Source organism: Branchiostoma lanceolatum, chromosome 3 (assembly GCF_035083965.1).
Source record: "Branchiostoma lanceolatum isolate klBraLanc5 chromosome 3, klBraLanc5.hap2, whole genome shotgun sequence".
Taxonomy (NCBI): Eukaryota; Metazoa; Chordata; class Leptocardii; order Amphioxiformes; family Branchiostomatidae; genus Branchiostoma; species Branchiostoma lanceolatum.
The window spans coordinates 32,631,587-32,648,476 of NC_089724.1; the positions used below are offsets into that span (position 1 = coordinate 32,631,587).

Here is a 16,890-nt window from a genome sequence, read left to right on the forward strand (position 1 = left end):
AAGAAACGTCACTGACTAAAAAAAGGCGACATTTGCGAGCGAACGCAGGATATTTCACTCCCGAACTTCCCCATGTAAAACTATTCCAAAATAGCCCTAATTTGGAATGGACTCATCCAAAGGCACCACCTGGCAAAATGGATACCAATTCATCTCTCCCTCATCTTTCGTCTTAAAGCTACCCATACATACAAATTTTCAGATCATTTGGCTTTCATACGGTGGCTGCCTTAATATAATCTTTGATACTGAAGCCCATTAACACAACATGCATACATTATATAGTGACATGTGCACAAAATGACAAAACCTTGCCTTTAGAGACTACTTAATACAAAGACACATGGAGCAAGACACCTTAAAAAATCGAACAGACAGTTATATTACATTTTTCATTTTTATTTACTGCCAAATTTCATTCATTAATGATATTAAAGAGAGCTTGCAAATTAGACTGTAACAAAAACTCTGCTGTCAGGGCTGTATGGCCACTCCACGCAGAAGTTGGGCCAGCCACTAAAGCACGATTCAATCAGGCTACTCGCAAATTATCCCTGAACAAGTGTATTATGGATCAAATACATACAGAAGATTCATAATATTGCAGAATTAAAAAAAAAATGGTACTGCATCATGTATATGTATGTCATCTCTATCTAGTTGGAATGTTGAATATTCGTTATCATATAACTTCTCATAAGACTGGACACTAAAAAATAAGGCTATTTAAGTTAACTGCAAATAATGGGTTTGCAGAACTCTATCTTCCAAACTGGGTACCATCATTGTTTACCTACATTCACTCCCACATTCACTCTTACAAATGTACACCACAAAGAATGGGAGCAAGACTATCAAATAAAAATTGCTCTACGTTAAACAATCATAATTAGATCTCCACATACTTAAACACATCAACAATTAAAATACAATGATAAAAACAATGTATATGTCATTTGTATCATAATCATCATACAGGCACACAACCTCTAAATATTGAACTCAAGGAATGTTCATGCCTTTCTTTACCATGAGTAAAGGTACAAATAAAATACATGGTACTACACATGTAATCACACACAGATCTATACTTGAGATTGCACATGGGAGGGACTTAATGGACTGATGGCATCGGAAGATTTTGAGGACACATCAAAAATGAGTGTATCCATGACACATACTGAGCACATGACTATATCTTATGTATCATAAGTACTGTAAAGAAGCAACTTACTACTGTATGATATCCTTCCCACTGCTTATACGTTATAGTTAACAACAAAATTATCCACCCCCTCCTAACTTTTCATTGATGATGCATGATGCAAAATTATCATTTTTTTGCATATGAGATTTGTTGACAGATCTGTCAAATATTTGGTTGCTCATCAGTTGCAGCCTCCAGTGGAAATGTGTACAACTTCCAGTAGAGTGATCCCATAGCCTAACTCTGTCAAAACATAGAAATGCAAAATAGAAACATAAAAATGCAAACATTTGACAGACATGCAGCCATTGGATGAACCACTAATGGCAATGATTTCATTGGTGGAACTGCTAATTATGATGGACAGTCATTGGAGGTATGGATAGACCCTGAGCCATGTCACCTGCCCACAGGTATAGTCCTACTGGCTGGGCTCCATGCCCTCTGGCTCAGGTTCTCCATAGATCTCACACGTCTTCTCTGTAAGTCCTCCTTCCGCTGCCTCTCCTTCCGATCCAAGAACTCCTCATACTCGTCTTGGCACCTCATCTCCCGATCCTCCTGTTCCTTCTGCTTTCGCCTCCTCTCCTCTCGAGCCTGTTTTCTCTCCTCGGCTTTTGTTGATTTGATTGTCTCCTCTTTACGTTTTGACCTATCAGGTAAGAGACATTATGGTTAAATAAAGGACAAAGACAACCCATCCTAGTACATGTTTAAGTCCCTGTACATCATGTTGTACCTGGCACAGTAATATATCATTTTCTGGCAGGCCTCAATATTGTGCCCTTGGAAAAGACACTGTACACCCATTTTCTTACTCGACTCAGGTGAAAAATGTGTACCTAGCTTTGTTTAGGGATGTCCTATTGAAATTCAATTTGAATGGGTCATAAAGCCGTAGGCCCCGTGTTTGAGGAGAGCCACACTTCAAGCACGTTAAAAATGCCACCACTCTTTCAAAAAGAGTAAAAGACCTTCCCGGCGTGAGTGGATCAAACCTTACAGTCCAGTCTTACACAGCTTGTACTTACTGTACTGTACAAAACTGGTGCATCATGCCTACAGGCAGTTTAGTGGTTATGCAAAACAAACCAACAAACCAACAAACAACCACAGCACAACCAAAACCTACTGTCCACCTATCTCTAAAGCCTGCAACAAGATATCTGCTCACCAGGTCTCAAACAATTTCTTGCTGTCCTCCTGCTTCTCCTTCTTCTTCTCCCTCTCCTGGCGTTTTCTTTCCTCCTCCTCACGTTTTGCCTCCCTCCACTTCTTGCGGAGGTAGTCGTCTTTGTTGGACTTCCAACCCTCAAACGCCTGCAATAAGAAAATTTTAAATAATATAAACATTTCAAGTCTTCTCATATTTTGCCAGTCATTGACTGTATGTAGACTGTATGGAGTCTTTGTTTTTGGTGTGACTGTTTGTTATGTTGGTATCTGTACGTTGCTATTTGAATACACTGTCAGTAGAGTGGCAGGAAGTGAGTGACAGGGAAGATGACGGCAGAGGTCAGACTTGCCTGAGTGGCAGGAACCACAGGTCAGAGGAGGTAGAAGAAGTCATAAATTGGACATGACACTCCAGATCATAGGGTCAATGGAAGAGGCTACGTATATTTTTACAGGGTGGTATTGTTTTTGGTCTGTCTGTGTTTTCGCAGTTATATATTTTCCATATGCTTAGGCCACATTCACTGTAGAATGACAGAAAGTTATCAATGGACATAATTATTGTAATGTTTATCAAAACTTGCTTGCCTGATTAATGAACTACAATCAAACAAAATAAATGTGAAACTTTTAAGTACCCTTGTGGCCTGAAATTTCTTCACTTGCTCCTCTTCTTCCTTTTCTTTCTTTTCTCTCTCTTCCTTCCTCTTTTGTTTCTGCAGTCTCTTCAGATGAGTGTCTTTCGTCTCCTTCCATGACTTGAAGGAGAGCTCGGCATCCTTCTTTTTGTCAAGTGCATCCTGTGAACAAACATCATCTACCATTTAATATATTCTGCAAAACCTACGTGCAAACTAATCATATCACCAGAGCTTGTATTCTCACATTAACAGGGGCTTTCCTCATCTAAACCCAGTTTATTTTGGGTCTTAGTTCAAACCTGCAACCATCTACATGTATTCCAGGGGATAATTCAGAAGCAAAACAAGGTCAGCCACCAGGAGGCCTAAAATCGACCTTGACCTTTGCGCCCCCACAACATCTCAATTACCAAATATCATCGCAATCCAGATGTCCTTGACTTGGCTTGAGATATTGTGCCCAAAACTATGACTCCATTTTTCATGGAGATAATAACTGTATGGGACAATTGAATATTTCCATGCCAAAATCATTTGACAAACATTACCATCAAAAAGACACAAACCCTGGGTGTAATCAAGCCAATTATAGATGCCGATCCCGCGGCAAAGGGACACATCACTTTGCAGATTATAAACAGAAGGTTTGAGCCCCAAATCACCCAAAACACATCACTTCTTATGATATCCTAATGTGACAGTCATCACACAGCAGATTACCAGCATGAACCCAAACCTGGACCCTTGTCCTTTGTCCTTTTGTCATCCCTGATGGCAAAAAGAGTTGGGTGTGTACTGTTAAACTGTAATTGAAAGAAATCTATTTTGCAGTTGTAAAATTAAAAAAAAACATTCTTACCTTCTTCTCCTTTTGCTGTTGTTCCTGCCTTTCAGAAAGTTTCTTTTTGATTTTCTCCTTGGATAAGTCAGTCTTCTTACTGAGCCAGTCCTGAAAAGAAGCATGCCAGTGTCCATTATAAAATACATACAAGACAAATTGACAATGTAGGTCTAGTGGTGGTTCCGACTAGTTTGAATTATAACAGTCTCGGTCACCTTCGACCCAATAGACCCATTCCATAGCCCCGCCCACCTCCATCAATTTGTTCGTTCAGACCCTTGTAGTGCCTAATGGCACACAGGGCAGCAAGTTTCCTTGCTGTTTCAGTAGCAGGGTAAATTTTTACAGTGATGGGATTGCTACCCCTTCCCCTTTAATGTGCTTGAGGCACCTACTCCAACACGGGTCCCCCATTCTATGTGCCTTCCAAAAGACGGGTGCAACCCCAACTGAGATGCCCTGCCCAGGATTGGACCGGAGTCTCTACAGTTAGCAACTACGATGTGATTAAAAAAAAGGAGTTCAACTGTGAGGCTGCTGCCAGTTGAGGTGCAGGGACATCCATCCATCAATGTGTAGAAATGCAAAAGTGCAAACTGTATTTGAAAATACTGCCACTCTCCACAGAAAATATTAATAAGTACATATTTGTTATGGATGATTCCATACCTGGTAGATAGCCATCCTGATGGAGGAAGAGTCCTCCAGGTTTGGTGGTCCTGAGGGTTTGCGGGTCAATGACCCAGCAGACGTTGGCCTTTTGGGCACCGGCTTGACAGTGGTGCCTGCTTCTCTTCTCTCACTACCAGCAGTCTGGGGCCTGCGGCTGGGATGGGGAGTTTTACCATGTTATTGTTCGGACATAATACTCTAGATCTTCAAGCAGATGAGTGGGTCCGGACGTTTTAGCCATTTTTGTCGGGCTTTCTACTTTGTTTTTTTTTGTCTCACAACGGACATAATAACACACATACAACATGGAAATCAGAGATCATGGCAGAATGTCTTATGCACTCTCGAATAAGATTTGGAGTTCTACAGAGGATGTCATCCATAAAATATACTTGCTGTAGCCCAACTACAGGTACAGAACTACCATGGGACAAGCTACCGTAACTGAAAATGTCCCTAAGTTCAAGGTGATTTAATTTCGCGGTAGGGAGAAAATGAAGTGTTCATGGTGGTTTGAAGACCATGGTAGCACTATAGTCACATACATGTACTGTACAGTAATGGGAACACAGGTTTTAAGTTCACTGTGGCCACCGCGAAAAAACGCAAACATAAAACCACCGCAAAAATTTCAAGAATTACAGTGTGTTGTATGTACTTGTACCTGGTGCTGTCTGGCTGGATGTACTGCATAGTGTGTTCAGTCTCATCCTCAATCTCCTCATCCTAACAAACAACATCAACAAACACGTTTTATCAGTCAATGTTACATCTACATTGTACTACACTGCAAAATCTCTTTTACTTCTTCCCTACATTGATATCCGTAGATGGTCATCACAATTGGAAATTGAATTATGCCTAATTAAAATTTAATAGTAAACTAAATGTCTTATTTTGTAATGTAAGTCCTTGTCACACAGTCAACAAGCCTTGGCTGTATTTGTTGATAGCCAGAAGGTTGAAGCGATAAAATCTGGTCTATATGAACAGGTGGCCACTATAGACAGCTGCAGGATCCTTAATGCTTGTGTTAATCAATAGGAAAAAACTATCTAAGGAACCACCAAAAGTAGTCACATTGGCCAGGTGGTCTTTATATAGAGGTGGTCCTTATATACAGGTTTGACAGCAGTACCTAGTTTGCTAGAAAATCTTGGGCATTAATGTCATAAAAACTAGGAACACAAGGTTTTGTTAATATCTAGTTTCTAGCACCTTTTTTGGTCGTGGTGGTCTGTTTGATTCTGCAACATCCGTCAGCACAGCATCTGCTATTTCCTTGTGGAGCCTCTGTTTGGGAGAAGCACCGTCCAGTCGGCTGAGACTGCCTGTTTCTTCATCAGAATCTTCTCTGTACTTTTCTCTTTCAAGTCTCTCCCTCTCTTCTTTCTCGGACTTGCCTTTCTCCTGAGATGCAGATCTAAATGGGGACTTCCTTGGTGGCGGGGTTGGAAGAGTTGCAGACTTCTTGCCATGTTGCTTCTTGTGTTTGACTGTAACGTCGATGTCCGGTATGCTGTCTGAGTCAGAGTTGTCTTTAGCCCGTTGCCTGCGTTTATCCTTAGTGTGTTTTAGAAGCTGATCAAGCTCCTCTTCAGATGACCCTGAATCCATCCTTCTCCGTGGAGAATTTTGTCTGGAACGTTCCTTGTGCGGCGAGGGAGACCGCTGTCCCGACTGGCGTTGTTTCCAACTAGGGGAAGCCTCTCGTGATTTGGACGTCTCTTGCTCGGATTTCTGTGACTTTGTCCTTTTCTCTGAATCTTCTGCAACGGTGCCTCTGCTGTCCCTGAACTGTCTCCTACGGTCTGCCGCGCGAGGGGAGGGAGTCGGTCTCAAATCCAGGTCCTGCTCTTTGGTTGGAGATCGACGGAGTGGTGTTTTGCGTGAGGACGACTCGTGAAAGCCTTCCTGAGAGTTCTCGCTCACAGTGCGACTTCTAGGCTTCGGTTTGGGCCTAAGGGTTCCTTCCTCTCCTTTCTTGGCTCCGGTCCTCTCTTTCCTAGGCCTGGGTGACGGCTCTTCCAAGAAATCCAGAAAAGACGCTTCCTTCTTTTTGGGGGTTTCTTCACTTATGTCATCAGAATCACTGTCAAGGAAATCCTTCTTATTCCTTGCTCTCTGCGATGGTGACGCCCTTTCTGACAGCCTCCTTGACTCTCCCAAGGTTGAGTCTCCTCGTGCATTCTTAGACTCGCGCCTCCTTTGGAATGGGGAGCTGCGAGGGGAATCCAGGTTTTTACGATCTTCTGTCTCAACTGTAAAATCCCTGGATGGACTCTTCCTGCGATTCACTCTATCTTCAACAGAGGGACTCGTTCTCTGCTTCACAACATTATCAATTGTGGAATCACTACCAGGAGTCTTTCTGTGCTTCAGAAAGTCAACGGGACTCTTACTAGTACTGTGATACTTTTCTTCAAATGGTGAATCCCTTAGACTATCTCTGGGAGATTTCCGTGCAAGATGTTTCTCTTCATATGGCGAGTCCCTAGAGGATATTTTCTCCCCGCGGTCGTCCTTTTGAGGCGACACCCTGCCTGTACTTTTTAGAGAACGTTCTCTTGGAAACGGTGACACTCTAGACTGACTCCCGCGTTCACCTTTCCTGTGATAATTGTCAGGACTTTTCCTCAAATAGTCTCTGTCGACAGAACTCCTTCCAAGATGCTCCCTATCTTTAGACTCCTTCTTTAGATATTTTCCTTCAAATGGTGAATCTCTGGGAGTGGAAGATTTCCTGCCATTCTCCTCCTTATCTTTGCGGTCCTTGAGATCCTTTGTTGGAGTGTGTCTGCCCTTCAAGTCGAAGGTTGGAGTAGACTTCCCTGAAGCCTTCTGGCTGGGCGGCTGCCACTTGTTGGACTGGTCTTTATCACTGCGAGCAGGTGCCGTTGGTTTGAAGGTAGAGGTAAACTGAGACAGGAAGTCTGAAATATGAAAAAAATTCCCCGTTAAAAAATAGAATTCCTACACAGTGTATGCTGGAATGCTTTTTGGAATGTGATACTTTAAAACATGACAGAGGATGTCATCTTTCTTTACATCATCATACAAATCAGCATGTACATTATGTCTGTATGATTGTAGTGCATTCTTAAATTTACTTTTTCTACATCTGACTTACATAATTGGTAAGGCCTGGCAAAAATATGTTGTGTTTCCGGTTACCTGACCGTCCCTAGCACAAACCCTAGCCTTTTTTTTGTTTGACCGCTGGCAAGGGAGATAATATTTTTGATCTGACATCCGAGCGATGAAAAAATTTATAGATTTACAGAATCTGATCGGGATCTCTAGCGGTTGAATTGGCACTTGAAATCTCTACCGTGACATATCCATTACAAAAGGGTCTTCTGTTGGAATTGTACATAGGGAAATACAACTTCTAATGATTTCAAATCAGGACTAAATTACATTGAAAGACTACTAAACTGCACCCACTTTTCTCTCTAATATAAACTTACCCTGTTTTGGTGTGTAGTTATATCAGATCTGCATGCAAATTCAGTTATGTTTGGATTACAATTGCAGTAACTGGTTGGACCAGTCCAACTGGCCAGTTGCTAAGGATTACTTCAATTAAATCCTTCCCTATGAAAAGGCTTGACTGTCTGATCGATAAAGACTATCTGACTGAAGGCAGTTGTTTGGGAGCCAAACTTTGTTGCATTCATTGAACTATAGTATACACCTACGGTGGGATCTCTTCCTGCGACCACAGTGCCATCTGTTGTGTAGGTTTGAGAAGCAGTTACAGGGTGTAATACATGTTTTACATATCAGGGCTCGAAATGTTTATTTGATGTATTGCTTGTTTGAAATCTTTAGTTAGCTATAGAATTACAGATTGAGGCAGTAGTGTAAAACTTTGTAATTCTGTTTTGCTGACATTCAACTTTATTTTATGTGGTGCACTTAAAATTCTTTCTGTGCACCTAATTTTTTGGGTTGGGTGCACCAGTGCACCTATTTCAAAAAATGAATTTCGAACCCAGCAAATAAAGTCCATAGTACAAATAATTGTACAATAGGATTAGAAGAGACTACCTGGGTGAAATGCAGGTAAATCACAGGTATGATCAGCCATGCGATAGAAAATATTACAATTTTTATTGCCCTTTTACTTGGGTCTTTTACTTTTATATTGATTGAGGTTATACTAAATGTATTATAAATAGATAATATAAATTACAACCATATGTTCTGATGGTTTCAGTTTTCCCTATGATTGCTTACGATGTTATGTTATCAAAAACTATAGCCATCAGGCTAGGAAAAAGGATTATGAGCCCTGCGTTGACTTGGAAATGACAAGATATTACCATCATCACTGCCCAGCCCGTCGTCTGCACTGCTGTCACTGTCCTCTGAAGTGGTCATCCCCGTGGTCAAGCCCCGTCTTCGTCTGCTCTGCAAGGTCTGGTCAAGCTCGTTCTTAAACAAAAGGTATCAACTTACTCATAATAGGTTAGACTCAGTGAGATAATGGTATCATAACACATTCATAACCTTTGAATCTAGACCTTAAAAATATCATCCACATTTAGCAAATTTGTAACAGGCTAAACCATACATGTTATAATGTATCTCTATTCAAACCTACAGAAAAGCACCAATGAGCTGAGAAATCACTTAGATTCTAAGCTAGAAGAAACTGAAGTGATGACCATAAGGTACAAAACTCTATACCCAGTTTAAAAAAACAAACAAACATGTACCCTATCTTCTTGGTTTTTGGTTCAAGGAGGTTATTTTGGCATTTTTGAAACTTTTCAAGTTCCAGGTACATGTAGTTGGAAAGGAAGAACATACCGAAGATGTCAGAACATCTGGTATCTCTATCATAATACTGTATCATTATCAATATTAATTCAAACCTATCTAGTGCTGCATTATTACCTAAAGACTGGACTTGAAGTTGAACTGGATTTATAAAAAAGTTTATAGTAGGTTCAAGGGCTCGAGGCCCAAAAAACCTAAATGTCGGGAACCAGTTCCAGACTTGCAGAAAATAATCTCTCCCTTACTAGTAATATTCTCCTTTTTGTTCTAGACCATCTAAAACCTTCCATATAGATTGTGAAATTTGTACTATAAAAAAGACTAAAACACTGCTGTTTTTGTGTTTATTTTTTACTCAAGCTTTTGTGCTTACTACTGATGACTGTATATAATTTGGTACATGTAACCGAAAAATAATATTTTTATCACAAATGCCATGGGAACCGGAACCTCTGGATCTGAATCCGGTCACCGTACATGTAGCACTATAAGTATAAATGTATAATGCCTACCACACTAGCTGAGAAAAGCTAATGCATACTACCGGTACTGCATTTTCTTAAATTTTAGTTAAAACAATCACAGAATGACATCTATGACAGCAGTATTCTGCCAGTCACACGCTTCTTGGATCCGTACCTGGAGTGCAGACTTGCGAGTTGAACCTAAACTGGTCCTGGGTGCAGCGACCTGAGCCATCCTGCACTTGGTAATGACACAGACTGGATTCACTGATGTCCAGGTATACGTATATACTGCTGAGTACCGAGCACTGGGGAAAACAATTTTTACAAATTACAGTTTGGTAACCGATACCTAGATTCTCAAAGCTCTTGCCAATACATATCTGTACCTGTACCTGTATCTATTATGATACATATACATGTAGCCGGTCTGCCGGCGGTTATATTACACTGAGCGGCCTGTCACACCTAGTCTTTGCACATCTGACCACAACTGTTCTTTAAAGCTATTTAGTGAGCATGCCAGGCTCAGGATGCTCCTCCATATATGATTTATGATGGCATCAAAGTCAATAATAAAACCATTAAAACTATAAAAGACTGATTTATATTTCCACTAGAAGAACACAGAACTAGATATGTATCATGCAGTCACATTAAAATAATCGAATCGTTTTCTACTACTTAAGTTACTAATATTGAAACAAATGATTGATGCAAATACAGAGTAAGTGACTAACACACACACACACACACTGACAGACTAGCCGTGGCGACTAACGAAGGGAGTTTTTGCTTGATATACATATACTTTATCTTCTTAGTCGTGGGGCAGTACACAATTTGACTTCTACTCGAGCGACGCCGGCCTTCAAACTTGCACGCCGGGTCCGATTCTTGTTCTCCCTGAACTCCCAACGCCCTTACCTGCGACGGCGGGCACTTTAGCGACGCCGGAACCCCCATGTTAATCCACAACAGGGCTTGATGCGGCAGAAGTCAATGAAAAACAACATCGGGTTCGCCATTTTTGGTCTGACATTAGAAGGAGAGGAACGTCATCGCTACGTCATCGCTTATACAGCCTGATTGGTGCGTTTACTCACATGACTGAGCTTGACCAATCAGGCTGTATAAGCGATGACGTAGCGATGACGTTCCTCTCCTTCTTATGTCAGACCAAAAATGGCGAACCCGATGTTGTTTTTCATTGACTTCTGCCGCATCAAGCCCTGTTGTGGATTAACATGGGGGTTCCGGCGTCGCTAAAGTGCCCGCCGTCGCAGGTAAGGGCGTTGGGAGTTCAGGGAGAACAAGAATCGGACCCGGCGTGCAAGTTTGAAGGCCGGCGTCGCTCGAGTAGAAGTCAAATTGTGTACTGCCCCACGACTAAGAAGGGAAAGTATATGTAATATCAAGCAAAAACTCCCTTCGTTAGTCGCCACGGCTACTGACAGACATGTGGTGTCATCATAGACATGCCAAAAACCATATTTCACTCCTAAGGTTTGATTTGAAGTTGAACTAATGAGTCTAAGACCACTGGGAGTCCACAAGCCTTATCCTAGTAGAAGTAGTGGTACAGTGAAAGCTGGAAGGTTCATGTTTCTCAGAATTTCCACCCAGGTGATTTTAGAAAGATTGAATGAAATAAATTTGAAAAATAAAGTAATTTAATATATTGACCCAGTAGTCAGTCAGTTTTTCTAAATTATGCGATGACATGCAAGTGCATTCAATTCAATTCTATCCTATGTCTTCAAGTTCAACTTCTAAATGCTACCTTGAATGTTTCTGTTTGTCCCAGGGGTCTAGCAGAAACCAAAACAATATTTTGTGTGAAGACAAGAACATAGAACGAACGGTACGGTACCAGTTAAACATAAAAATAAATATTTCTAGACAGCCCTTACTTACCTCAGGACGACTACAATCCCGTTAAGATATCAATGCCCCCTATGACCACGTATAATGACGTCTTAAATATCATAATGTGCCAAAAATGATGTATTTTGATGTTGCCAGCGGCAACTTGGATGTTTGAACTTGTTTGGTGATGGTGGAATTCCGCCGCGGGGCATGACGGGAAGGGAACCCCGGAGATTCCCGAACGCCTATTCGGAGATTCCCGAACATTGAGCCGGAATTCCGAAGATGACGTAATAACTCCGAATGATTCCCGAAAGCTGAGCCGATGATTACCGAACATTAGACTCCCATGACCTACAGGAAATTAAAAAATATCTACTTCCGGTATCTGACCTGTGACCTGTGACCCGCACGTTGGCCCAAGGATAAATTATTGATTTATTTGTGATCTCTGAAGGACACCTGAGTTCCCACCAGCTTACCTGGATGCTGTCTTTAGCTAGGGAGGGTTTACGGGTAGCCAGGGTGTCGTTGGTAGGGGCTAAATTCAGCCTAAAGGTAAGTTTAAAACATTTAATCGTCGTCAGCTAGCTAGCCGGCGTTTCGACTGTACTAGCTAGACAAATTATTTCTTTACGTAAAAATAAATTATTTAGCCCTGTAGAACGTTCGTGTCATGATCACGAGCTGGCGAAAGTCGACAGTAAAGTCGACTTTCTCGCATATGATGTAACGTTACAGTCCGCTTGTGTGGGAGGGCTTATAAATGTAAAGTCATGCTGTGTAACACGTGCAGTCATTTTTTTTGCCAACGCTAAAAAAATTATGGCATATGTGAGTTAGTTACATCACATGCCCCTCGAAAGCCAAACTCAGGCATTTGAATATTTAATCCTGCCATCAGCTATCTATCAATCATCAATGCGTTATGATGATTAGATCAAGGAGGTTTAGATGACCTTAAATTTAAAACCTCCTTGATTTAATAGATCAAGGAGCTCTGAATACAAGTACCCCCTATTCAATTTTCTTTTCTTTCAAATGAAAGCCTTGATTAAATGTAATTAAGAATTATGAAGATTGACTAAAGAAAGAAAAATACTGAATGCATGTGGTAAACTCAAAATAATAGACTGCATGGGGGAGGGAGTTGGGGGTCCTGGCAACGCTTTAATGGTTGAATTTACATACTTGAGTAGGAGGGCTTGCAATGCTTAATCATAAAATGGAAAATTTACACATCAATTGGTAAAAAACAATTTTTGACTTATTGTTAGCAGAGTCAAGACTCCAAACCTCCACCCTTTTTCAGAATCGTACAGAAGTCAGACTATCGTATTGTCGGTGGAAGTCCACTCATCCAGCCGCCATGTCCGTGAACCAGTCGGAGAGTATACGACACCTGTACGACAACGTTATCAAGTCGGCAGGGGACAAGCGAACGTACAGAGGGCTGGAGCTGGCCAATGGCATGAAGGTGATGCTGGTCAGCGATCCAACCACAGACAAGGCTGCAGCAGCTCTGGATGTCAATATAGGTAAAGTAGAGTCCTGATTTTAATCAAGATGTACCGTAGCTTGATTTCAGGTTTGCACAAGGCTCAAACAAATACGTGTACTGGTGCACCCAACCTATTTTATTCACGCATACCGCAGATAAGGCTTATGAATGATTATGATTTTTAAGTACTTAAATATTTTTAGCCTGAGTACCTGGTACCATGGCCAGCCTAAGTAATGACCGCTGGCTCAAAAACAATTGCTTGCTAAGCTTGGTTTCTTTTGAGCCAGCAGTAACTACGGAGGCTGGTACTCAGGCTATTTTAGTGTATTCCATTAGAATTACAATTTGTTATACTTATTGCAACAGAGTATTGACTTCTCGTTTGTTTTTTTACCTTCATCAAGCCAAGTCAAGGTTATGTTTTCGGAGCTTTGTGTCTCAGTGTCTAATCTCTGTGCGTATGACTGTGAACAGTATACTGAGAAGTCGTGGATGGATCTTTGTGATATTTGGTACATGTATATTGGCAGATATTGGTAATATGAAAAAAATGATTAGATTCTGGCCTCCTAGGCGGCTTTTCAGGGTACTGCAGCAGTTTTGATATATTATGTTCTGGACAACCTGTGCTCTTGATTAATTTTTGGAGGCAGATAGCGTTTGATGTAAGTTTGGGCCACCTAGAAGGTTGGTCGGGAACTGCAGGGTTGCTTTTGTTTTAAGATATGTTTTAAGATCTTTGAAAGAGGATAACTGAAGAAGAGAATGACAGAATGTCGTGACTTTTGTTTACAAATATTTTTTTTAACTCATTCTGTGTTTAATGTAATGTATTTGCAGGTTACATGTGTGATCCAGATGATGTCCCTGGATTGGCCCACTTCTGTGAACATATGTTATTTCTCGGGACAAAGAAGGTAATTATGACAGTACATTGTCCTTTAATGCTTAGAGCGTTGATGGATTTCTTTATTTCTCAGCATTTGATTAACCTGACCTATGTTTAGCCTCCGTTGCAGGCTCTGACGCGGCTTTTTTGGGGGGCAAAATAATATGTTTTGCAGCCAGCCCGTAACCATCAGCCAACCCTGTAACTAATAGTTACAGGGTTGGCTGATGGTTACGGGCTGGCTGCAAAACATATTATTTTGCCCCCCAGAAAAGCCGCGTCAGAGCCTGCAACGGAGGCTAACCTATGTTATCATTACCGTGCAACAAATATATACCTTTGAGTCAGATACTGCACAGAACACCAAGCCAGATATTCAATGTTGCATTGAAGAATGTATGATTGTCTTTGTGTTTTCTTTCAGTACCCGTCCGAAAATGAGTACAACAGGGTGAGTTAAAACTAGAGTACTACTGGCACTGTAGCTTAAGGGTAGCCTCCAAGCAGGCCCAATGGATTGCAATGACCGTATCCAACTGGACGAAGGAGCTTGTATAGCAATCCAATCTTAGGTTGCAAAACATACTTCTTCTGCCAGTTTGATACACTTCGCAACCTATAGATCTGCTTGGAGATTAGCTTAAGGGTACAGGTAGCAAGATTACAAAGTTATTTGTACAAACCAGAGACTTACTACTTTAGTGGCAGAAAATCTACTCCTGAATCATGAACCATGATGAGGGGTGATATAAACTCAGTCACGTTTGGGACCACATTCTTCACACTGCAGCAGCGACACCCACATGTAGCTGCAGTGTAAAATAGAACCAGTCATTATTGCCCTGAGGAAGGTGACAGATGATCACCAAACCTTGGCTAAGGTATTAACTCTCTGATTGTGTACAAAGAATGTTGTTATCCAGTGATGTAGCAACCTGTGTCTAAAGGATTTTCAAGAATAGTCCAAATTCCACTGTACTACACTTCATTCAACAAATCTACAAGGTGTATAAATAATCTTGGGGTGTGAATGATTTTGTTGTTAATTGTATGTTTTGATGAATTTGTGAATTTATGTTGCTTTATATCTATGTTAAGCATGAAGAATAACCTAGTGTGTTCATTGCACCATAGTTCATGCCATTTTTATCGTTTCAGTATCTGAATGAACACGGGGGAGCGTCCAATGCCTTCACCGCAGCGGAACACACCAACTATTACTTTGATGTGTCCAGCCAACACCTAGAAGGAGCTCTGGATAGGTGAGAGTTTTACAAACATTTGTAAAGCAGGTCTCTCACTGGGCTACACCTAATTGTGCCATATTGTGAAAGACATTGGCAGAGTGGCTTAAACCAGTGCCAATCTGCGTCATTTGTTGCCTGACATTGATAATATTTATGAATTTAAAAGAGTTTGCAATTGGCAAAATGGTGCAAGTGGCGCAATCACTGCAAATCTATTTTTTGATGAATTTGAATCATTGTACATTGGATTTTAGTTCAGTGACAACACTGTGATTTCCAATATAGTTATCAATATATCTTACCGATCTGATATGAAGCTGAAACTGAGTATGTAACATTCCAGGCACGGCCATTTTGTTTGTAGAGGTGAAGTTTCTGCAATAATTTGACTCAATTAGGCGCAATCCAGTGAGATTCCCACAAAACCATGTCCACCTGTATTATCAATGGTTGTCCCGTATATATTGAATCAAATACTGTTGCTTTTTTCTTCAGATTTGCCCAGTTTTTCATCAGCCCATTGTTTAATGAAGAATCTAAGGACAGGGAGCTGAATGCAGTCGACTCGGAAAACGAGAAAAACCTGAAGTCGGACATGTGGCGTCTTCATCAGTTAGAGAAAGCCACAGCCGACCAGAAACATCCTTTCAGCAAATTTGGAACAGGTACATTGTACATATGCTGCAACTACACTGGTACTGGGTAGAGTGTTTGCCTTGCATTTGGGAGGTTGTGGGTTCAAACCCGGCTGGGTCATATACTGCTTTCACTAGGGATATCTCTATAACTCAAATGGGAGCAGCCTCACTGTTGAGTCCTGATTCAAGTCAGCTGCTAACAGGGAGATGGGTCAGGACATCTTGGTTGGAGCTGCACTCGTCCTTTGGAAGGGATGTAAAATGGGGATCAGACACTGTTGGCAGATCAATTTTGACACTTTTATTTTGTGACGTGCTTGCATGGTCAAATATGTACAACTATAGAAGAGATATTCTATTTTTTCATCAGATTGTTATGGCAATGAACTTAACAAAATGGAGAGCTAAAAGTCAATGGTTTGAGATGTTGATACCAATATGCACTTGTCTGTCCTGTGTCCAGGTAACAAGTACACACTGTCTGAACGGCCTGCCGAGCTGAACATGGACGTGAGAGAGGAACTGCTGAAGTATCACTGCACCTACTACTCAGCCAACGTCATGGCTCTCTCAGTGTTGGGGAAAGGTAACCAGACGACAGATTCTTTGTCTAGAACTAGCTCATTGTCTACTTTCATAAGTATCTAGTACCAGCTCAGAAATAGTCATTCCTTCAAGTACCAGAGTTATAAACTCAGAATTGAGGTGTTAAAAAACTTTATTTTTCCCTAGAACTATTGTAAAGTGGAAGTCGTTGCCACCAACTACTGCAGAAGCATCTTTAGATAGCTTTAAACAACACTTACAGTTAGTAGTTAAGTGTAACATAACCGGCTGCTGCTGCACTGCATGCTTGCAAAGCTGTTTTGTTATAAAGGGTTTGTTATACCGGGTATATAGATTCATAATTACACATGTATACAGAATACAAATATAACATAGGCGTTACATTGC

General features: G+C 41.1%; 2 protein-coding genes across 3 annotated transcripts in view; one reads left to right on the forward strand and one right to left on the reverse strand.

The window, feature by feature from the left end:
• Positions 1–378: 378 nt before the first annotated feature.
• Positions 379–11,878, reverse strand: LOC136431468 (microtubule-associated protein 9-like). The gene is made up of 10 exons (XM_066422856.1): positions 11,707–11,878; positions 9,965–10,097; positions 8,866–8,977; positions 5,756–7,470; positions 5,202–5,263; positions 4,535–4,691; positions 3,884–3,973; positions 3,022–3,183; positions 2,382–2,527; positions 379–1,859 (listed from the first exon to the last, which is right to left on the reverse strand). Exons 2-10 carry the CDS (start codon positions 10,022–10,024, stop codon positions 1,607–1,609), a joined length of 2,757 nt encoding a protein of 918 aa, XP_066278953.1. The 5' UTR covers positions 10,025–10,097; positions 11,707–11,878; the 3' UTR covers positions 379–1,606.
• The window catches only part of LOC136431467 (insulin-degrading enzyme-like), a 35,216-nt gene continuing 27,207 nt past the window's right edge, over positions 8,882–16,890 (forward strand). The window contains exons 1-7 of one of the 2 annotated variants that reach the window (XM_066422854.1): positions 8,882–8,989; positions 12,971–13,196; positions 14,003–14,079; positions 14,476–14,502; positions 15,210–15,313; positions 15,794–15,963; positions 16,400–16,522. In XM_066422854.1, the coding sequence (XP_066278951.1) occupies positions 13,028–13,196; positions 14,003–14,079; positions 14,476–14,502; positions 15,210–15,313; positions 15,794–15,963; positions 16,400–16,522 (670 nt within the window). In that variant the 5' untranslated portion in view covers positions 8,882–8,989; positions 12,971–13,027. Of the gene's footprint in view, positions 8,990–12,042; positions 12,217–12,970; positions 13,197–14,002; positions 14,080–14,475; positions 14,503–15,209; positions 15,314–15,793; positions 15,964–16,399; positions 16,523–16,890 lie in introns of those variants that run through there. The other variant, XM_066422853.1, reaches the window with a different exon arrangement.